Source organism: Acromyrmex echinatior, chromosome 1, assembly GCF_024713525.1.
Source record: "Acromyrmex echinatior isolate Ae372 chromosome 1, ASM2471352v2, whole genome shotgun sequence".
Classification (NCBI taxonomy): Eukaryota; Metazoa; Arthropoda; class Insecta; order Hymenoptera; family Formicidae; genus Acromyrmex; species Acromyrmex echinatior.
This window is the reverse complement of record NC_141852.1, coordinates 5,224,712-5,249,308: the sequence shown is the minus strand read 5'-3', so window position 1 is coordinate 5,249,308 and position 24,597 is coordinate 5,224,712. Positions and strand designations below refer to the sequence as shown.

The following is a 24,597-nucleotide window of genomic DNA, read 5'->3' as shown; positions in this document are numbered from 1 at the left end:
GTAATGTAAAATATAAAAGAATAGACTCTTGATCGTTAGCTTACCGAGTTTTGAAGGCTTGGTATCGAGATAAAACGATAATGCAGCTTATCGGACTAGGGGAGAGTGGCATCCTTTACTCGAGGGTGCGTCGCATCGTCAGATTTGTCTCGTTAGAGTTCGCATTGTGTCTGCCTATGGTCGATTTACGCTCTCTCGTTATAACCATTCGCCGTCTTCCGTTACTTTCTTGAGCCTTCTAAAGACTCCTAGCCTTCTTTTTCTCCTTTCTTACGACCTAACGAGCTTCCATTAAGCTCACAATGCGTATTCTTGTTTGCGTGTGATTGGCGGTATTTATTGTGGCTCATACATTATACGCATACAAAGAGAAAAATTTATTTGAAAAAAGAAAAAAAATTGAATGAAGAATGATAAATATATGCGCACATGTAAGAACTTTCAGTAATCGATACAGATTGTAAGATAAGATTTACATGATATTAATGAAAATACATTTCAGAAATATACTAGGATTTCTTGAATAAAAATGTTGTAAGAAATAACGGTAGGTTTTTGCGTTTCTTTTGGAGCAAACTGTAACTGCTTTAAATTAATTACAACTTCAGAAAAAAACGATTAACCTGAGTCTTATAAATTTGGAACCATTATATAACATTTTCAACCATCTTAGAATACATAAGAGATATAATATGATTATGTGAACTCCCTGAATAGACTCGGACATCCGTGGCTCTTTTCAAAACTTTTTTCCCTTCTCGGTTTAAAATATACCGTACTTTCTCACTAACAAGAAAGTATCATTAGCAGGGATCGATAACCTTCGTCGAGCTTCTTGTCCCAACTTCTAAAGTTACGGCATTTAAAATTCCGTTTAAGACTCAACTTCAAAGTTTCTTCTTAGGCCGTAGAAATTACGAGCATATCAGTACTTTACTTTCGGTAGATAGGATCATTAATTTACAGCAACTCTTTTTATCTACGATATCTTTTGCGTTTATTAGTATTTATATGTTTTAGTTTATGCATATATGTATATATAACTCGTAATGTCAGTGATAATAATAATAATAATAATAATAATATTGGTAACAATAATAATATTGTTTTGTAATATGCATTTGTAATTTTATTACATTTATATAAAATTCCGGTGGTCTGTGTACCGAATATTGCGACAAAAAGTATCGCTTGAGGTACACGATAAATGTTCACGCGTTTTTATACGTTTTATCATGCTGCCATTTTTCATTTCTTGCACATGTCGTGCATTAAATTAACTCTTTTATCGTAAATATAAAACATAATCGTAAATCGCGAATTACGACAACGTTATATTAATGTTTTAAATGAAGCAAGCATAATATTTCATGTCATTAATAATACTACAAAATTTATTGCAGTATTCTTACTCTGTCATATCACAAATTCTCTCTATCCATAATATAAATATTATATCATCTCGCGTACATTATGCTATTAGAACAATTATTATTTATTCCGGAAATCAAGTTTGAATTTAAGAATTATTATGTATAATTTATCCTTTATATACAATCTCTCAAAGCATTAAAGAATTAAAAATTAAAAAAATAATTTTAACTTTGATATTAATTATACTTTGATTAATTCTATTTTGAATCTGCTCATTTTAAATCTTACAAATTGTTATAATATATTTTCTGGAATTCTATATTTTGGCTAATATTGTTTTTAAAGTAAAAATGTTATATTTTGCTGCTATATATTTTGTGTATATAAAAAATTCACGTATATAAAAAATTTTCAAATTTAATTATTCTTTTATTACTCTTCTATCATAAAATAGAATTAATATAGAAACAATCATATTTATTGTTAACAGAGAAATATTTTACTCTTAAATAAACATTTTTTAATCTGAAATAAAATTATTTTGATATATCGGTTTTGTGTAAAATACTACGATGCCATAATTGTACGTTACGACATTAGGTAAAGATTTCTTCTAAACGTAAGAATATATAAATTTACATTTATATGTTAGTCTTGCTTTAGGACAATCTTGTTTATAAAAATTAAAGACTCCCGATAGATTGAAATAATAAATTAATTATAGACAAAAAAAGCATTGGAAGCTAGCGCGGAAAATGATGCACCAATTATTATCACAAGTCTTCAACTATACAATATTTGTATATATTATATTTATCTGTAATTAACGTTTCATTAAAGACTCGTAATAATAATTTTGCATATCGTTTTTTGCGCTGATTCTCAACACCGTTTTTGTTTACAATTAATTTATTATTTCAAAATTATTTAATTTGAGGAAAAAAAATAAGAATTATTGATTTAATCTTAATATTGTTCTATTTTTATACTATCAGATTGCGATATTAAGTATATCAGAAATTTTTTATTTAGTTATTAAAATTTTTTTCAGAGAGGATAAGATTTGTGTTTGCTTTTTGTCACAGCGAGCTCTCCGGAACCACGTACCTGTCCATACTTGGGCAAGTTCACAGTGACGGATGTGAATCGGAATCAACGGAACACGCGCGAAAGCCGCAGAAGTCAGCATCAGCAAGAATCTTTGTCCATCCGACACGATGGCGAGAAGGTGCGGCATGCCCAAGAGAGAAATGAGGATCGGCGAGGTCGTAAGCTGGATTATGAGGTCGAGAAGAGGCGGACCAACAATGAGTATCTCGTCCACGAGAGGATGGGTCGGCGAGCACGTTCGAATCGCGGCAACCGAAGTCGTAAGGACTACAGCCTGGAAGAAATGTCCTCATCGAGAAGAACTTCGGAGCTAGAGGAGACTTTCCGGGATCTACGAGAGCGCGCCTTGCGATCGAAGGTTAGACGATCGGGCGATCTGGAGCAACGCGTCGCCGAGAGCTCACATTCTAAGACGAGGAGATCGCGCGCTGTCGAACACCTCGAGAAAGACACGATGGATCGCGGAAGAGTTGACAAAAACGAGGGCGAGACGATTGAAGACGAGGTAAATTCGAAAGATAAGACGAACAGATCGAGAAGATACCCAAAGATAGAAGACTTTCATCCGTATGACGTTGATACAATCAGACGGTTTTGGGCCGCCGATTCGGACGACAGCTGGACCTCCAGTACATTGCAAGTGCAAGGCGATTATTTCGGGGATTATTTAGACGCCGATAGCCCGCCGCGAAAGAGATCCGCGTCGGGGAATCCAGTCGACAAGGGTATGACCTATAAGGATCTCCTGAGAATGAAGAGGGAGCTCGAGGAACACGAGAGGGATGAGGATATTCCCGAGAGGAGGGAGAAGAGAAACGAGGATGACTCGAGGTGCAGTTCTGAGGTGACGACCTTAACCGTGGGTTGCTCCACGGCGGACAGGATGGAGTTTCAAAGTGACTGCGTCAACGACGACGCTATCACCGGTAATTATCTACCTTTTCTTTATTGTCATACCGAGAACTTTAACCGCGTTGACCTCTTGAATACAATCACAATATCGCGAGCGACGAAGGAGGATTATTTTTTCAAGGCATTTTGAGTGTAGAATTCGAGAATTCATAAGAGTTTGTTCTAGCAAGAATTCTCTTTGTGAAGGAAAAGATTTTATCACTACAACTTAATTCCTATAATTTTCATTAATTATGCATTTTTATTAGGAAAATTGCGTATCTTATAGAAAAGAAAAACATTGATTCCAATCAAAGAATTCATAAGTGACTCAATAGATCTCATATTAATTATATGGAAAATTGAGTTTCTGTGAAATGAGTTACTTTCACATATAACATAGTTTATAATTATGAAAAAGATGTCGCGGACAAGGTTTAATAATGGATAATTTTTTAACTACTTAAAGTAAAACTGTACTCACAAAACATCTTATTAAAAAAACTGTTCATTATTGAACCTTGTGTGCGTGTGTGCGTGTGTGTGTGTGTGTGTGTGTGTGTGTGTGTGTGTGTGTGTGTGTGTGTGTGTGTGTGTGTGTGTGTGTGTGTGTGTGTGTGTGTGTGTGTGTGTGTGTGTGTGTGAACATCTTTTATTCACTACATCACAAGCTACAGTATACATGACAACTAACTTATTTCACCAGGATCTAAATTTCCAGACCTGTATTGCAGAATTCTTTGAAGTAATCTATCTAAAAGATATGACAGATATTTTTCAAAGAAAAAAAAATATATTTACACTATCAGTTCAAGAAAGAGAAATGATTTTAGGAAATGTCTTAAGAAATAAAAGAAATAAGAACCCCATTCCATCAAATAATCACCAATAAGGTAATAATCAGGAAATAGTGTTAGTATAAAGCTCATATACAATAGAACTCACCAACGACATAATGCTTATCGCGCTTACAAAAGTATTATCCAGAGATAGTATAACAAATGCGAGCCTTTCAGTATTAAAGCGACGATATTAACGCGCGCGTTTCTTATCGAGCCCAAAACTTGCGCCCCGTTTATCAATCTCGGTAATGTCGTAACTTCATTACGACGGTCGAAGTGATACTCAAGCACGCTCCCCTGCCGCGATTCCGCATCAAGATCGAAATGCCTGAATGTTTGAAAGAACCGCGAGGCACATCGACTCCTCACCTCCTTCCCTTTTCGCTGTGTAGACTGGCGCTTCTCAGTCCCATGGATATTCTCTCGACCCTCGACACCGAAGTTTATTTCGGCAGGAATAATGGCACTCGAAGGGTAACGGCCGTCGAGACGCCAACCCCCCCCCCTCATCCGACCGTTATTATCCCGAAACTTTCTCCAACCCTCTCGTGTTTCGCCAAGACCTCTGGCAGCCCCGTGCTTTCTCTTTACCTTTCAGCCTACTCCTGCCACGGTAGATGGTTCGACGCCGAGGGCACGCAGTTCGTGATCGCCACCCCGTTGGCGCGCAGAACAGCGTGGTCGAACAGCGAGAACAACAGGGCGCAGCCCTACAGGAACAGCCGTAGACTGTGCTTCATGTACAAAGAGAGCGGCGGAGTTGTCAGTTTAACTGCCAGCACCATAGCGTGTCAGAGGGGCATCCCACCGCCCACGCCGATGTTGGCCTTCAACGCTACCAGCACCGGTAAGTGGCAACCTCCGTCAACCCTTTCGCTTTCCGTCGCTGCGCCATTTCATTCTCGGATTAGCATTAATTTGAGAACATTAGATACTAGAACACGCAACATAGTTTGATATATTACGTTAGAAACATACATGAAATAATTTTAAATTCGTTAATATTTCATCAAATATTGTTAGTGAAAATATTAAAAATATCAAAATTTAATGATTATATATTTGATTTAATTATTATTTAAAAATACTTTATCAAATAACGTTAGCCAATAATTAATTAAATATCGTTAGCGGAAATATATCTGTACTAAAAATATCAAAATTGAATTATAATATTATATATTAAAATTATAAAATTTTCCATACATTTGATTAAATAAGTCTATAAAGTCTATAAATTCTTCCATTATCCAATTCACCCAAAGAAATTTATTTCAATATACAGATTGTTAAAGAAAGAGAAATGTGTAAAACAAGTTTCTTGATGTCTAAACAATAAATATAAATTTTATATCAAAATATGGACATGTTTTCTTGATATCGTGGGAATTTGGCAAACTTATTGCGACTATATGCCCGACCGGGAAAACGCGACGAGATTCTCCGTCCTTCTGCAAAACGTTCAGTATACTCCAATAACTTCCCTGTGACATGAAGGCTGCGCCCATCCAATCGAAATCGCGGAGTCAGCGATTGTCATCCATTGCGCCGCTCGAAATCTCGTCGCGGAGGTGCGTGACAGCCACGCATAATCTAGCGCGACATTTGCGTAGCTCTCTGTGACAAATAGACTGCGACAGCGCGTTGATAAACGCTGAATTATGCGTCACCAGACCTAAGGCTATCTCATAGGCGCGAAATAATCATTAAATATGGAACATATATTACTAGCATTAATCATGATATTCATTTTAATGGCAGTTTTGATGTAATCAGATGTTATTATTGTAGGGAACATTGTAGGGAACATTTTTTATTTTCTCTAGGATTTAAATTATACAATAAATGCAAGATTTATATTGATCATAATTAGAAAAAAAAGTGATATATTAATTTATAAAAGAAACATTTAAATAATTAATTAAAAAAATATATCTTTCACACTCTCTGCTATTATGTCCAAAATTATTGTATTAGGTATCCTTATAAATTTTATAATTCTTATATAAATTAACATAAATACAATAAAATTTGTATGACTTTATTAATAAATTAGTAATATTTAATATTTTATTACACTTCTTTTTTATTATTTGTTATTTCCTCAGTAAATGTTTACTTATAACGAGAGGCTTATAAGGAGAGCTCTGCTTTTCACCGATTTTTATCAAACTTGCAGTAATGTTAGATGAGCCTACCAAATAAACATTTATAAAACCAGTAAATAAATCTTATTAAATCCTACCTTTTTATATAAAACATTTCTTTCAAAAATGGATTTCCAAGATATTAGACTGTTTCCAGATTTTTGGTATATTTTTAAATGCTCACACGCAGCTTCTAAAGGCCACAAATGGCTTTACAGTTGTTTAATAGGCTCCTCTAATATCGCTGCAAGTTTGATCAAAATCGGTGAAGAGCAGAGTGTAGCCTCTCCTTGTTCAAAGAAATATGTATTAAGATTTAGTAAATTTTTTTTCAGTGTACGCATGGATCTTAACTAATTTAAAAAAAACACTAAAAAAAGAAAGAAATTTATTTTTAAAAAACGCTAATTAATAAGCGATATCTAATAATTTTATGCATGTAGAGAGAGACTGTGGAATTTTATATTCAGTACGTACATTTACGAAGAAAATATTTAGCACGTATTACTAATTGTAAAAAGTTTTTCGCATATGTATAAGAGAAAGAGATGTTGGACTAATCATATACGGAAAGAACGATTTCACTGAAGTATCTAAACATAGTTGGCAATAGATCTGAATGATGCAATAATTTTGTTAGAACATTAAAATGATTACGTAAGAAATATTCTCAAGCGTGAGCAATGCTATAAAAAGTTTTGATATTCTAACAACTAGCTTGAGCGTGCTACATAATTATTTTTATGGTGCAACAGAATTATTTTCAGATCTGTTTAGCTAAAGTTTTAAATACTTCAGCAAAATCATCTTTTCCGTAAATATTGCTTAGCTAAGAAGCAAAATATGCATTGCTTCTATTCTCTTAGGTATAAACCTAAGTATACGAAAATATACTGTAAGATGGTAAAAATTGGCGACCTTCTATTTGCAGGCCAGTGCATGGAAGCGAACGGCGGACAGATCAGCCGATCGACGTACCTGACGATCGTCCTGCTGACGGCGGTCACCGTGATATTCAGGTGATTCTAATCGAAAGCACGACAATTATTCGAAATCAATTAAGGATCGAACTCAAACGCGGTGTCGGACACTCAGTGAAGATCGTTATAAGAAATATTCGCGATACAGTGATCGGCCGTGCGTGGCTCGATCGATCGGGCAGTATGTAACAACTGCAGATGAGTGCGATCTTAGACCGTGAATAAGAAAGATACGGAAAAAGAGGAGCTCATCGACCGATTAGACAATCGTGCTCGTGGCTCCTATTAGTTTCTTCAAACTGTCGTCGGGAGAAACTCGCGTTCGTGCGATCGTCGTTCCAAAGCCAAAGCGCAGTCGGCGTCGTCGATGAAACGGATAAGCATTAACGAATGACGAACGACAGAATCGCACGAGAGATCATCCTGCGAAGAACCGATGAAAGATCCGCAAAAAAAGCTCCTGGATTTTTGCAACAATTCCGACGTGCACGATTTTATTGGGGAGAGTTAGACGTCGAACGAATTACGTCGGTGGCATAAATCGCGATCGAAGCGATCGAGAGAACAGCTCGAGCGTGAGTTTTCCCTGGCCAATAGATTTTTTTACCAGACGTAGCGCGTAGGCACTAAGGTTGAAATCGGGCGAAGCTGACGGAGTTGTTAGGCGATTTTTATGGTTAGGCCATATCACGATCGGTATCGCGAACGAGACGCGGATCTCGGTCGAGGGGCCGCAATTCGCCCTCGTAAGATCGATCGTCCCGGAGTCCTCTCGTTCTTGATCGATAAGACGCGCGATCGTTACTCTTTAGGACAAACAGAAAAAGATGACTACTACGAAGAGACTATATTCTCAATAAGTGCAAAAAAAAGAAAGGGAAGAAGCATTTACTCGGTAAATATTTTCTTCGCCGGGCGCGCGCACGCTCATTTCTTTGCTCATTCTCGGGCATGTACCCTCAATAAGTACCGAGTATCGACGATATGCGTAATAATTATATCGATTAATTACAAATAATATACGCTATCGTTTTTTCAACGGATCGAGGCGGATCCCCGCTTGTCCTGAAGTGACGCCACAAAGAATGAAGAGAAATGAATCGCGGGTGAGTTGCTCGTTCTTCATAAGACGAGCTTAGCCGAACGAGAGTGGTTTAGCTGAGCGACAAATGGAGAATGAGGATAGTGAGCCTTAATTAACATGGCGGAGTCCTCTAGTCGAGGACTCACGATAAGAACAAACGTGTAATATTATTTCATCCCGAACCAGTCGAGGATTAAAGAAGGTCAAGAGATTATTAAACGAGACTAGGGACTCCGTTCTGGATGTCACCATGGTACACCGGTTTTCTCTTCCTCGGGACTCACACGGCTCACCACATTTTTCTTTATTCATGCGTCGAGAGGGGCCGCCGAGGAAATCGCACGACGCGACGCGTCCCTCCGCGTAGAAAGGCAGACGAGTGATCCTTTGATCTATATTTTCGCTTCATTAGCATCTCGTTAGACGCGACGCAAATGCAACAACTCCCCGGCTGATCCTAAGTTTTTATTCGTCGAAGATAAAGATCACGTGCGATGTCACCGTCAAGTCGGGGGAATTGCCTTTAACGTTAAATGTACGGTGACAGCGCGAGATTTTTGTCTCCTGATGAGCAGTCGATTAGCTTAATTAATGACGGGACGTGCACGGACAACGTCTCTTCGGCGATGACCCGCTCGGCGCGAAATGTTAATATTAAGCAATAAGCAATAAAGAAACACGAAATATGTATACAGAGACGTAAACACACGCAGACACAGACGTTTACGCGGTAGCAGTACGCTCGAGAGAACGGTGATAACGAGGAGATAATGGAATCGAGCGTGAAGGCGTTAACTCGAAGAAGGAACTCAATCAGTTCCGATTTTCGCAATTAATGACGTCAAGAAGAAGGCCGAACGGTGTAGGATGCTACGATATTATTGTAACTAATACAGAGTCTATATTATATATATTATTGTACAACCATCTTTGTAATAATTAAGCTGTAATCGAGTGACGAGAGATGTAGAAGGAAGAGACAAACAAAGAGGAAGTTAGGAACAACAGACAGAGTGAGTGAGAACTGAAGCGTGTGTGTGTGTGTGTGTGTGTGTGTGTGTGCGTGTGTGTGCGAAAATGAAAGAAAATTGGAATGAGAGGGGGGACTGGGGCATGAAAAAGAGTGAACCATAGGAAAAAGCCAATCGCTATTTTAGCACTTTTTCAATCGCGTCGTACGTAATTTCTACGCCATTAAGATTTTTCGTCGGATTTTGGTTTAATCAATCAACGATGTCGGTGAGATCGATTCTTGAGAGGAAGCAAGATGCGATGAAAGTCTCATCGAGCCGTCATTCGCCGTTCGTTCATCCGCGTTCAATTACTTTGTTCTTTCTCTCGTCGATCTCAATCGAAATTGCTTGTGATGCCGTGACCTACGTTTTCGCAAGAATTTCGTTGATTCGTGTTATTTGCGTTTATACTTTTGCTCCAGTCGGTCGTCGAGATTGTTAAGGTGCCTTTTCATGCTGATGCTCGATACTCATTTTCAGCGTCAAAATAGATTATATAATTAAAATTGACGCTAGACAATGCATGAAAATGATGTAGCGTTATGTATATGGCGTTCATTTTTTTTCTAATACTATAACAACATTGTAACGTTCCAGCAATATTACAGTAATATTGCAAACATTGCAATAATGCTGTAAATTTCTGTGCTGTATAAGAATAAATCCTACTTTCAGCGTTTAGACGCTAAGCGTTATATTAAAATCACGCTAACGCTACTCTTTAATTGGTACTTTCTAATTGTAAAATCACTAAATACTTTTATGCACACGGTGATACAAGTTGTGTTCCAATTGTTGTAATCGTCGACAAAACACTACACATCGATACTCAGCTTGAGAGTTACTAGTGATTGGCTGCATAAATTTGTTTTCTAATAATAATTGTTACTAATCATGGCTACTAATAATTAAAATTGGAGATTGAATAGCCGGTATTTTTTTTTTATTCATTACAAGCGAAAAAAGCTACAGCACACTTTATCTCAGCGATGTTCTTGCGAATGTTCTCAGAACATTGGGACATTTTGATGTTCTCCAAAATGTCTCTTGGACATCTGTGTTATATGGATTTAATCTATCGTACACATTCTGTTTAGTTAAGTCGTGTACAATATTACAATATTACAATATTTGTGCATTCCTGTGTACGTTTGTGTTAAGCAATTGGAAAACACCCAGCATCTCAAATGAAATGGCACCTTTAAGCATCGCATGTTATTTCACGCCTACTCAAGGATCCTCTCGGACAACGCACTTCATCGGGCAGTGTCTCCGTTTCAGGGTTCTCAGAAGAGAAGGGCTCGATCGACTTTCGTTGACTTCTCGGTGGATTCGTATACCGTGAAGATATTATTGTCAGTGCGCACAACAACTACGAGTATAGCGCGGTCTCGCACTACGCGAGCGGTGCATTCTCATTTTTCACCGACAGGTAGGACTTAAGCTATTTAGGACACTTAGCGATTATCACATTAGGAGCCATATTGTACCTACGAGCGCAGCGTATACATATATATAGCATATATGAAGTAGTGTTAATATCGGGTCTAGCCATTAAGATTTCTCTAGCTTCTTAGGGATAATAAGCTCATTGTGAACAACAATCAGATCTGATTTAGATGCCCCGCGGTCACAAATCACGTGTGTACAATCCTGATGAAGCCCAATCGTCAATCTCGCGTCTAACGACGGGAATTCCGTGATAATTCAAAGTCTAACGTCGAGGGAGTGTGCGACTGTCGATGGGAAAACATAGAATACGAGTAATCTACTCTACTCTGTTCTAGGAATTAAAAAAAAAAAAATCTAAAATCAATTTTAAATTTCCTGAATTTTGCAATGTCAATTTTTGCGAACTGAACTTTTTGAGCTAAAGCTTTCTAACAAAACAAATTATGGAAGGTCTTGTTTTTTGAAGGTTTTTACGATCATTGATTTTGATTCTAACCTCAGAATTCTAAAATTCAAATTTAAAAAAAATAATCTGACTATCATGAAACTCAATTTTAAGAGATTCTTGATATCGCTGAGTTTCATTCAGTTTTCTGAAAATTCGAAAGGGTAGTAACATCGAATGAGAAAGGATCTAATGTTACAAGGCTCATAATCAGAGTTTGAAAGTCAATTCGAAAATCAGTATTAACTGTTTGCATAGCATTGATGAGCTTTAAATAACGTGAAATTGGAAACTAGATGTTATTTCACAATTAAAAATTTCCAAAAATCGTATTTTATAACTGAAAAATGAGATCTTTTTTTTAATTCTGTCCGCCATAATTATCAAATTACCACAAATTTCATAAAAATTAAGCGAGCAATGTACAAAATAAAAGGAGGTGACCCCAAATGAAGTCGCCAGTTCACAGAGTTAATCAGTGAATTAGATCATATCTTTCAATTCGATAAATTGTGCAAAATGTTGTGTGAAAGATTGTATTCCGTATGATCCGAGAACTATTCAAAGCCTCAATATGTTAACTGAAATTTTTATAATTTTGAAAAAAATCATAGCTTTGAATTAAGTGTATTAATATAATTATATTGTCAATCGGAATATCAATTGTTTGTTATCCGCTATATCGCGGTCAGCGGAAGAATAAATATTTATTTTTGTTTAGAGTGTTGTTAAAAAATCATTCAAATGCGAATGACATCATTCAAATTTTACGTTCGTGATTTTTTAAAATTATTTCACCTGTATTGCTAGACGAATATTTCAATCATATATTTTGCTCCTACATATTTCTGTTTGCTTTTATGATCCCGCTATATGCGAAGCTATGGAATGCATGCAATAATCAGATTAAGCAAAGCTGATGGCAAAGAGAAGAGCGGAACGGACGGGCGGTATTAAAGAATGAAAATGGTTATTCAAACATTGCAAAATATACGCGCGCGCGTTTTGCTTTCTAACTTTCCCTCCCTACATTCGAATGAGCGTTTTAAAAGTTGTGCTTTATTATCTACACGAAAAAAAAAAAAATGAAATTTTATACAATATTATAATTAACATTATCATTATACAGGAAAATATTTTAATATCACTAAACAAATTTTGTTCAACATTTTATTTCTCAACAGCTGTTCTAATAGCTGTTTTTTGTAAATCGTTTTACACTGATAAAGGACATTTTTTAAAAAATTCCATCATCCTTCAATTTTTATAAACTCTGCTTTGAATTTCTTATGTAATAATACAAATTCATAATAAAATATATAATATATAGCTATAAGAAATTTAAATATTTTTTTACTGTATATGAAAATAAATGATGGTGATGGTATGAAGCCCCTTTTATTGTTTATGTGATACAATTTTATAATATATTAAAATAATAAAACTTATTGGCAATATTTGATAATAAAAGATTACACTGATTTACAAAGTCTTCCCAACATTTTAATTGTAATTTTTATGTATTTTACTTTATAAAATGAAAGAAAAAAGTTATAAATTTGTTAAATTTGTAGAATTTTTTAAAAAATAAAGTTCTTGATTTTTCAAAATTTGTGGGAGTGATGGAACTTTTTAAATTTTATGTTCTTTTTCAGCAGTAAAAATACTTAAAGATCATTATTCAGGTTGAGAAATAGAAACCTTATAAATGAATGTAATAAATAAAACCAAAATATTTGGATCATTTTCCGCAAGTTGATGTGGGAAGACAACTTTACGAATTTTACATAATGTCGCGTCATGCATAGAATTTCAGCGAAAAACCGCGTTTCGAGAGCGGAAGACGCGGGTATGTAGTCGGGTAAACGCTCGAATATTCTATTATTTTCGATTTGCCTGACGCAAACAACGTCGAGGGATTCAATAATTATCAGAGCATCCCCAAACATCGTTACTAACCCCAACCACCTCCGCTCGATTCGCTCTCTCTTTCACCCTCCCTCTCTTGCCAAACATTATGCACGGCATTTAATGAGATTGATGCAATCGTCCGATGCATTTAATCCTGCCAATTTACATTGCGCCCTAATATCGTGCGCTAGCATTCCGCTAATGGAGTCGCTAATGAGAAACAGAAACATTCTCCTCACTCGTTGTTGTTTTCAATAGATTAGACAACCACCAGCAGAAAATTGCAAACTGGCCGTTCCCTTCTGAGAGAAAATTCGCATTTTATTTGAGTACGCTATTTGCTTGATTTTTCGTCCAATTACAGAGGAAATTTTACATGGGAATTGTAAAATATTTACCACAGGCTAGATGCAAGTGAACATTTTACTTAATATAAAAAGTCGAAATCAAATCTAATTAAATCTTCCTTTCTTTTGGTCACAATCCCTTTAAATTGTTCTCTGTTTCTTTTCATCCGCCTTTTGTCCCACCACCGAAGTTTGAGTACGCAAAATTTCGAAAAAAAGCATCTACGTCCATTTTCGTTGAGAAAACGTTGATTTCATGTAATTCACAAGAGAAGAACCAGAAATGGAAACGCGCTTTTGAAATACGGTTTGTTGCAAAAGGTTGGTCCAGAACTGAATTGACTTTTTTTCGAAATATATAGTTGATACAAATATAATTCGAATTAATGCTTTTTCATCACCATTTCGACAAGGCAGCAGGCAACGTTGTATTCGGATTCGCATTAATCCGAAAATTAAATTCATAAGTTAAATTTATAATGTCAAATTATACTCAATTTAAGTTATTTTTAATCATTTTTGTAGGTCGTCATTGCTTCTACTTAATATGTCATTAAATTAATTATATAGAACAATGAAGTTAAATAATAATTTACTCAAGAAAATGTATTATTTAACTCAAGTTTATTATTTACATACTAAGTGCATATGTTAATATGGATGTTGTTTATTTTGAAACTACAGAAATCAATTGATTTACATTTTGACACACTTGGAGTAAAAATCACAAAATGTTATTTAACTCGAGAGATTAATTTATCATTGTTCTTTTAATATCAAAATATATATTTATATCATCTATGCATAGGATAAAAATCGATTAATCCTGAATTATTATAATAAATTATTTCCTCTTTTCCTTGAAGTCTATTATCTTGCTAAATAAATGTTAATTAATTCAATAACATCAAAAAAAATTTTTTTTAATTAAGGAGTGTTTGAAACTAGGATTTAAAATTCTTAATATGAGTGCGAAAAACTATCTGTGCAACAAACTGCATTTCAAAAGCGCGTTTCCACTTCTGGACTTTCTCTTATTAGAGAACAGAGTTGTTGAACCTTCTTTTTAGATGCTTCGTTCAGCGAAACAAGCCCGAAAGTTGTTTGTAACAGCTAACGTCAATATTTTTGTTCGAAGCACCGCTCTATGAAACTCGTTCGTTGCAACAATCCCCTGAACGACTATAAGACTTGCTACTCTCGCGAATGTGTTGTCCGCGGTTGATTTCACCGCAGTGCGGATGTGACTTCGAAACCGATGTGAATACCGAACCAGGATTAGAGCACCGCGTGCATAGCAGTCATCCGGACTGACGTACCGACGATTAACGATTTTATGGAAGCTCATCTGATGGGATTATCGGATTACTTCCGTGTCGGTGCGAGTACTCCGCGCGCAGTATATTGCTCTCCGCGCCGTGGATTATGTTCTCATTCTTAAGATCGTCGCTGCCACCGACTGTGTCTCCTGAGAGATTTCAGATGTCCCCTGCAACCGAATCGCGGCGAAATTGGCCTCGTGACAAACGGATGATTCGAATACACAGGATCATCAACCCTAAGTCTGTTCTTTATTGCTGCATTCGACTGCATGAAAGATGTTTTGGCTGTACAATATTAGCTAAAATTTTTGGTCGTAAAACCTTACGCTCTAAAACCAACTGCAAGAAACAAAATAATAAATAATTTGGTTTATAATGACTTAAGCTGCGTAATAATTATATTTCACTGTCTTAGATAAATAATAAGTTTTAAACGAGTAAATGAATAGAAATGAATTTTGGTACAAAATTTATTAGATTTTTAGTATATGTATATAAAGAATTGGTTTAATTTGTAATGCTACTTTCTTAAATTTGTAAATAAGTATTACAAAACGCGATTTTACAACACAACAATCAAAGTAAACAAAAAAATTAATAATAATCAATTAAAGAATTGTGTTCAAATTTTTTCATAAATGCTGAGATATAATAATAGGATTAATAATATAGATCTATGAAATTTTTATACTTTTGGTAATGCTTTGAGATGGACACTCATTCTTAAAACTTTCTTTCTTGCTTCCGCCAAATTTCAAATATATGTATAATATTATCTTATTTATTTTATTTTAAGTAAATTAATATATATTAATGCAACTACAAATAACAGATCTTTAATAAACCGAATCAATCACTTTCGTAATAAACTAAGTAAACCATAAATTGAAAATATTTAATTAAAGAAAATTATGTTTTTAATTAAGTATATATCATGCGTAATAAAATAATATTCAAATAATGTTTTATTTCTTGTGTTATTTTCACGCTATATAAATGCTTTATGATTATTTATTATTTATTATTATTATTTATTATGTTCCTTTAATTTGAGAACAGATAATCAAAGTCTTTACGTTATTAACTTTCTTTCATAGTACTAACTGCTTTCGATTAAATCTCTTTTCTTATGTTTCAAGTTAATGTCTAGCCATCTTTCTGCATTATTTGAATCATAATTCTCAGAATTCTTATTTTAATTATTGCATTCTATTTTTGCTAGATAATAATCGAAATAAACTGAATTAGCTATCTGTATTTCTAGAGTAACAACTTAAATCGATATATTTCCAAAATAAACGATCTAATTTATTTCTGGATGAATACGCACTGGGTTAAAACATGGATAAAAGTGATAATTCAGAATTTAATCGCAAAATGATATGAAATTTTACTTTACTATTCTATTATAGTTTTTCTCTATATATTGACATTAAAATACTTATTAAAATGTTATGCGTTATTGTTTGATACTGTGCTGTTTTTATCGCTTTATTTTCATTTCATGGAACATGTCAGGAATAAGTTGAGGTACATATATTGTTTCCAATATTATTAAATATGATTCACTTTGAAATAATGATTCCAATGCTATTATTATTTCTAGCCTTATTATCATATCTGTTGAAAGACGGAGCAATGAGATACAAAAACGATTTCCGGTTACCTCCACTGAAAAAAAAAGTAAAAAAGTAACGGGCATGCTCGCGAACTCGCAATTTATATCGTCATAAATATATTTACGGTTATGACTCCGATATCGCTAAACGCACGACGCTTTATTTCATAGCTTCCGGAAATATTGTAGATTCGTCGACTTCCCGCGCCCCACGGAAAGATCGATACTCCGATAAAATCCCGCCGTACACGGTCGTTCGAAAACAATTCCGTGCTTATTTCCCTTCGCGAATCATACGCATATCCGGCCTACAAAAAAATCGGGAGAAGTATCAGGGATATCCGACCTGCGGCGACAACTTGCGTCTCATATCAGCCCTTCATTATCAAAAACAATCCATCCGTCAGGAGCATCGTAGGGAATTTATTGTTACGTTTACAGACCTAATCCAAATCAATTTTTATTTTAAAAACTTAAAGAAATTCTTATATATCCTTTTATTATTTTAAAGAAAAAATATTTAACTGACAAAGTACGTAGTATTAATAATATAATTATACAGATGTTAACAATTATTTGAATAGCTGCCATTATGTGAAATTGTTTATTGTAAAAAAACATAATACGTGTTACTGTTCAAAAATTTAGAGCACTATATAATTTTTAAATAAGAAAACACTATTTTCTCTCTCTCTCTCTCTCTCCTCCCCTCCCCATCTACAAATATAATTATAAATATAACTTTCATATCAATAAAAAAAAAATTTTCACAACAATTTAAAGAAACTTTTTGCGTTTATTCGTGCTTAAAGAATATATAGAACATTGCCACTCTTTATTTAATTGTAAATTATTAAAAAGAACAATAAAAATTTACATATAATGAAATGTTAGAAATACCTTATGCAAATAATTACATTCAAAAAAACCAGTAGGATTAAACTTTCTTTTCAAAATTTCGAGATGCTTTAAACTTTTGAGCGGTAGTGTGAGATAAGAGATACATTTTCTTAAAGTCCTTGCTTCAATGTGTTTCTGTTGAAGATATAGAAGGATAAAAGCTATACACTCTAAAAAATGTCGGTATGTATTTAACACCCATATCTATATAATTCTCATTATGTGTATGTAATTAACCAGCATGATGTGAATTTAAATTCCTAGTGTTTATATCAATACCATCATGATATGGATTTAATACCATGAGTATGTGAATTTAAAACCCATGGTGCTAAATCCACATCATATTAATTTAACTCCAATACACACACAGTGAGAATTATATAGATACCGCGTGATGTTAAATTCATATCATTATTTTTTAGACTCTAGTGGTCTATAAGTCACTTAATTATGATTTCGAGAAACAAAAGATTTTTTTCAATATATTTACTTCGGACTAATGATTTTAAATCGATAAATTTAATAGACCTTCTATATGTCTACAATTGTCTACAAAAGCTAAAAATTGACGACTGTGATTAATCAATTTCCAGCTTCTAACTTTTAATTTATGACTAATGGCTTATTTTAGAGTGCCTTCAAGAGAAAAGTGACTACTATTATTGTTTTCACCCTTCCATATCTAAAAACGGTTAGGCTTTATATTTTGAGAAGTTATTCGACTCTCACATATTGGTTTTGTTCGCGATGGAAGCGTACGCACACAAATAACATCTACGACTAGAAAATCGTCGTTGTCCGGAGATTAGAGTGCCTCCGGTGCCATATGGGGAAATAGCAAAACTTCCCCCAATCTGTAGGAGGTAACGACTCCCGCGTGTGCGAGGATGAGAGCCGCGATGCGTCTCGATTACGAGAGTACAAGAAGAGAGGAGAGGGAAAGAAAAATGCGATTCGCTGATAGCCCGCGTTTTTCACGGACCAAATGCCGGAAAGTTCTTGAGCGTCATTGTCGTGGATTTAAACTGTTCGCGGCAACGAATGGACGAGCTTTTTCTAATTTCGCTAAATTCTCATCTTCGCATTTGCCATCTAAAATAGATCCTCGTCATCTTCCTCAGTTATATAGAGTCAGTCAATGAACTTGGTATATACCTCAAAAAGAGAAGAATTTTCTTATTACATTTACGATGCGACAACTTACAATAGAGTGATATCAAAGAAATATCGATGACATTCATCCTTTCTTTGTGTTCTTTGTGTGATTAAATTATTTTGAGTCATTAAAAATAACGATCCAAAATAATTCTCAAGACAAATAAACAAAGTAGATCTTGATGCTTGATTAGAGTTGCTACAAAACTGGAAATCAAGAAATTGTCAGGGAAATTAAAAACGGTCAGGGAAATCAGGAAAAAGTCAGTCATCAAATTTTGTAACATTTCCTGGGAAATTAAATTTTTTAAAAAAGTTTAATATGCTTTAATATACTTATCATATCTACGCAGTTTTGGAATACTATCAACTTAACGATTAAAAATGCGATTAGTTAGCAACATTAATAGTAATTTACATTGCTATGGTAACTTAATTTCTCAAAATATTTAACAGTTTTCCAAATCAGGAAAATACATAAAATTTCAAAATATTATTGAAAGTTAGGAAAATCATGAAGTTTTGTTTGAAAATCAAGGAAAAATTATTAAATTTTAAGATAAAGAATTTATGACAATCTTATTAATACTATTTTTGTACGAATCTTACAGTTTCAAGCAAACTGCTCGCCTATTTTTTATCAATCTTTAAACACAATCCTAAACTAAAGCCGGAGTAATATGTATCAATAATATCACAAAATAATTCTTACCATTTCTCGTTATCTCTATCTAAAGAAATATATCTCCCCACGGACGATCGTGATCTTTCTTTATAAACGCAAAAGTCAAGAAGATAAGACAGGAATGGATTAGTTCCCATTACGGCTCCACTTGCCGAACATGTAGTTGAGTTCACCCTACGATAGAACACAATTTTGCCCTGTTGCCGGAGGTCAACATAAAAAATGCGTTCTCGGAACATGCGGAGTAGCTACACGCCGCCTTCCTCTCTCGAATATAGCATAGTCGCACCCTCCATCGATTCGAGGACGTTTTCAATCAAGGGACAATCATCCCTCGACGAGCAATCCAAGTTCTATCGGATCAATCCGCCGTTCCGTCCCCCGACGAGACACGCGGTTAGATTCGTCCTCCCCTCTCTATCCTATCCTCCCTCGTTCTTATCCGAATAACGGTAGGAATAACTTCCGCTACACCCTCACCGATGGCCCACCCCGAATGTACAACTGCGAATGCGTGCGCGAAATGCAATTACGCTATCCCGCATTTCGAATAATATTTGAATGTTCTCGCATCGAATTGATTCCCGATTGATTTCTTCGCACTGATCTCAAGAATGACTTTTATTCGAATTTTTCATCGATAAGGGATAAAATAATTTTCTCCTATTACTATACTGAAAAAAATACTAAATCTTAATAAATGTTTGTTTGAATAGTTCTAAGTATATTTACTAAATGTAAATATATATTTATTTAATACGAGAACTATTAATTTGATTTAACTATCACTTTTTTTATTGAGTAAATATTTATTTACATTAAATAAATATTTACTTAATGTTATATTAAGCAAAATTTGCATTTTCTTGGATGTAAGTAGTAATTCAGTAAGTAGTGAATTTTTAGAGATTATAATTGATGAAACAGATTCTGTTATCTATAAATACATTACTATCATTATTAATAATTTTTGTATAAGTTTTTTCTTATATATTTGCACTACAAATAATACTATCATGATAAATTTAATACATTCTTGTAAATAATTATCAAGATTTAATTTATGGAAATAAAGCTATACCTAGAATTTTATTTAAGGTTATGAATAACAGTGAAATGCCTATATTATTGAAATCAACATGAAAACCAATCGAGAAACAATCATTAATTTTCAATGTCGTGGGGCACAGAGTGATGCAATTTTACGCAATTAGAACGGGTTGCTGATATGTGCATATTATGATTTCGATATGTGTACATAGATATACTTTGCGTGCGTATAATTATGCGTCCAAGAAAAAGCACGTTTGTGAAAACGAGCGCAAAAACCGCGGGGCAATGTGTAAAAAAGAGAACGTCGACAGTCACCATCATCGCGCGTCTGGTATTTTATTCTCGCACACTGAATTTGAGAGTGAGATCGAATCGGATTATATGAGATCGAACCGGCACGAATAGTTGAAATGGAATCGAAGAACCGACCTATTCTGATATTAATGCGAAATTTCGACAAATGTATTGTAACGCGAGTTGAAAATTGCCGCTGAAGGCAGATCCCATTTCATCGGAATAACGTGGTAGAACATTATAATTGCATAACATTAATTTTTTAACGATATTACGGAATATGAAAAACTCGGAATCGAAGAGGAGAGACACAATATCTGGCATTAATATAAAAGAATGAAACAATATATTATTTATTCTGATTTTAATATTTTTAATATTTTGATGTAACATTAATACACGACGTATATTAATATTATTACGTTTTTATTTATGTTTTTTTACAGTTAATAACTTTTTTACTTTCACTGGCAACAAATTATATAATATAATAATTTATAATTTTAAATAACTTGCATTATAACTTGTATAATATCATTGTATAACTTCAAAAGGAAGTTTACAAGAACTTTATTATGGACTTATTTCTTTTTGTTTTTCAAATACACATACGTCTGATATTTTTATTTATGTCTCTTCTCCAAACTATTGTTATATCTAATAGATTTGTAACGATATAAAGACGTAAATGGAAAATCGGTTCACCTAATTTTCGGGTTAGATAATCCCTTTCGAGCTCGTTAAGAAGTTTCGCCATTGGCGCGACGGGAGGAAACTGGATACATGATCGCTTCGAATTTGCATACTTCCTCGTAGTCTAAACCTCATTTGCTTAGGCGAATTGTCGAAGTAAAGCGGCGACGATCGGTCGACAATTCGTGCAACGCAAGCGGTTCTCCCAGCGATTTATCGAACCGGAACAAAATCCAGGTCAGATGAGCAATGGAAAAGTCTGTTTACCGAATACAGTATGTTCATGGAAATGCCGAAGCAGCACCAATAATGGAATAAGCGGCTATTGATCGACAAACACAAGTACAATAAAAATCCACTTAAAGTACAGTAAAAATCGATTTATAATAACAAACTAAAAAAATATCAAATTATGTTCCCTTTTTCAAATTAAATTTAAGATACAAGTGCATTGAAAAATTAATTAAAAATTAATTTAGCCTTAAACTTTTGTTCAATTTTTAAAGAGAGATGAAAAAAAATCATTTAATGATACTTTCCTTATTAAGTTTGTGGAATTTGTTAAAAATTGACATTACTCTGTTTGATCTATATACTTACTGCTGCAAATACATGTCGCATGTCGATTTCTATCGAATACGATTACTGAGTCGGCCTTTTCATGCGCGCGAGCGCGAAACGAGCACGTCGCTGCCATTTACGGTCGCACAATTTTCCGGCACCTCTGCTGCCATTTCTCTCCGGCTTTAATCGCTTGCTCGACATCGTCCCGACAATACGAATTGATGATCGAACGTAAAATCGATCGCTCACGTCGCGTGCCGAAGGCTCGACTCAGCGGAGTCCATTAAGATCTCGCATTATGTGTCGCGAATCATGCTTCGAACGCTTTAAATCGACTAGTTCGACTGTAATTTCGCGATTACACAACGGACAATCGTCTACGGACTACCGTTGTTGATGGAGTTTTCGATATAAATAGGTGCGGTGTCATCTTTTTGCAAATGAGTATTTCTTCCCTCGATATTTTGTTTACGATCTTTTTATTTTTGAGTTATCTATCTTTAATCCTTCATTACTCGCATGAGGCCAGGACACCCCGGCTATAAATTTGTTAAATATATTAATGCTATTTAAACACATTATATTTAAAGCAAATTATTTTACAATTAACAAATATTCCTTTATATTTAAATGTTTTTATGTAAAGAATATATAAAATATGAAATTAGAAATTTTGGATTTAATATAAAATATGATGCTCGTTTCTTTACCCTTGAAAGTCTGAAGAAGTGAACATTAATGGAGCCGAAAAAGACATTTTTCTTTAGCCTACAGCTCATATTGTCACAACCTAATGTGTGTATTTCGCAGCTAGCGGCGAAATTGAAAATTCTCTCGGATAGATCTGTATAGCAGAAGACGTTTCTAAAGCTGTCGTCGAATAACACTATTTCAGTGGAAGAATCAATCAGTTTTGTTACGTAAGTAATTCTCTGATGCGATTGGCATTGTTATATAAAATGTGCAATTAATTGCTAAAATTTAATTCTCCAGATCTTAAAAATTTACTTAATGAATAAAATCAAGACTTTATTTATTTACTTTAAACAGTATTCATAGTCGATCTTATATTATAAGACTTTCTTAAATACAGTCTCAAGATATTATAAGCCAATCAGAAGGCTGTATATTAAATATAATATAAGATATTCCTTAAGACGGTTTTAAAATAAGAACGGATTATGAATACCAGTCTTAATCGTAAACCATCAAAGAAAACAATAAAAATTGATATAATATTGGGGTGTCAAAAACATCCTACGCGAGTAATGTAGGAGAATAATATTATATATTATTCTTAACGTCAAAGATCACGAATAGTTAGATAAATATTTTAGAAGTGTACATCCGTTTGTGTTAAGTGATTGCAATGTTTGCGCAGTTGTAGAAGTGTAATCATTATCCAATCATCCTGATGTGCGCCATTATGAAAAACGAAACTGAATGCGACGATTTGCGATGAGATCAGCGAAAAATACGATTTAATAATTTGTCGAATGAATGGCAAAAGCAATACTGAGTGTGTGGGTGCGTGCGTGATATTATCATAGCGTGCGAATTGTGAGAAAAGGAAAGACAAGTATGTAAGCTACCTGTGCCTTGTAACAAACTATATATGTATGTATATATGCAACACATGAGAAAAAGAACGTAAATACACCTTATATATATATATATAGATACACGTGACACATTGACGCGTACATGCATACGTACATACAAACGAGATACTCTTACGATAATCTATTTAAACAATCGTTGCCATCTCTTCTGAAGCAAAAACCCCCTCTCAGAATTTTATTGCAATGCCCGCAGAGAGAGAGAGAGAGAGAGAGAGAGAGAGAGAGAGAGAGAGAGAGAGAGAGAGAGATAATGGAATAAAAACGACGAAGTAAAAGGAAAAGAAATGAAAAAGATATGTTGTTGAATAAAATAGCAATAATCGAATTTCAGACTGAATTATGATTGAATATTATACCGCAAGTCTTTGTTGTCGCGGCGGCGACGCGCGAGTGTGTTAATTATTATAAATACTGTTACAGTGTCTTGCTACAACTGGGGAGATTAAAATAAAATCTCGAAGCTCGAAATATCTTTGGAGATTTTATTTCTGCCTATGAAGATATAATCCTAAAATGTATTAATAATAATTTTGTTTATTAATAAGATGATTTCAACAAACAAAAAACCAAAACAACTAGTCATTTTATAGAGTTTTTTGGATGCTGAATACGAATTGGCTTCCAAATTGTTCTATTGTGTCACAATTTTGAAAAATTTTGGTACATTAAAAAATTTTTTAATTTTCAAAAAATTGAAAAATTTGGAAAGACTTTTTTTACACATTTTGTTATATTACAATTACGATGTGTGACATGCTGAAGAAGTTATTGCAAAAATTAAACATATTGTTAGAACTCTCAATTCTCAAAAGAATTTTTTAGTGTTGATTATGTTTAATAAGATATTCGTGATTAAATATAGGATATTATACGGAAAAATAAATTAAATCAACGATTTATCAAATCGATTTATCAAATAGCTATCAATTATGTTAAATATAAGTTTTTTAAGGCGGTTATAGTATCGAATGTAATCACGAATGCAGTATCAAAATTGATCAATTATATTTAAAATCATGAAAGACATCTATATAGTTTGCAATAATCCAGATGTTTTCCAAGTTTTGACATCCATCATAGTGAATTCACCAT

The 24,597-nt window shown here is 34.1% G+C and overlaps 1 protein-coding gene across 1 annotated transcript; it reads left to right on the top strand.

The window, feature by feature from the left end:
* Positions 1 to 2,434: 2,434 nt before the first annotated feature.
* LOC147910876 (uncharacterized) lies at positions 2,435 to 23,973 on the top strand (the record flags this gene model as incomplete). The annotated part of the gene is made up of 3 exons (XM_087412886.1): positions 2,435 to 3,410; positions 4,816 to 5,064; positions 7,296 to 23,973. Coding segments are annotated over 3 exons (1,317 nt in total), but the record flags the coding sequence as incomplete, so codon positions are not given.
* Between the last annotated feature and the right edge of the window lie 624 nt (positions 23,974 to 24,597).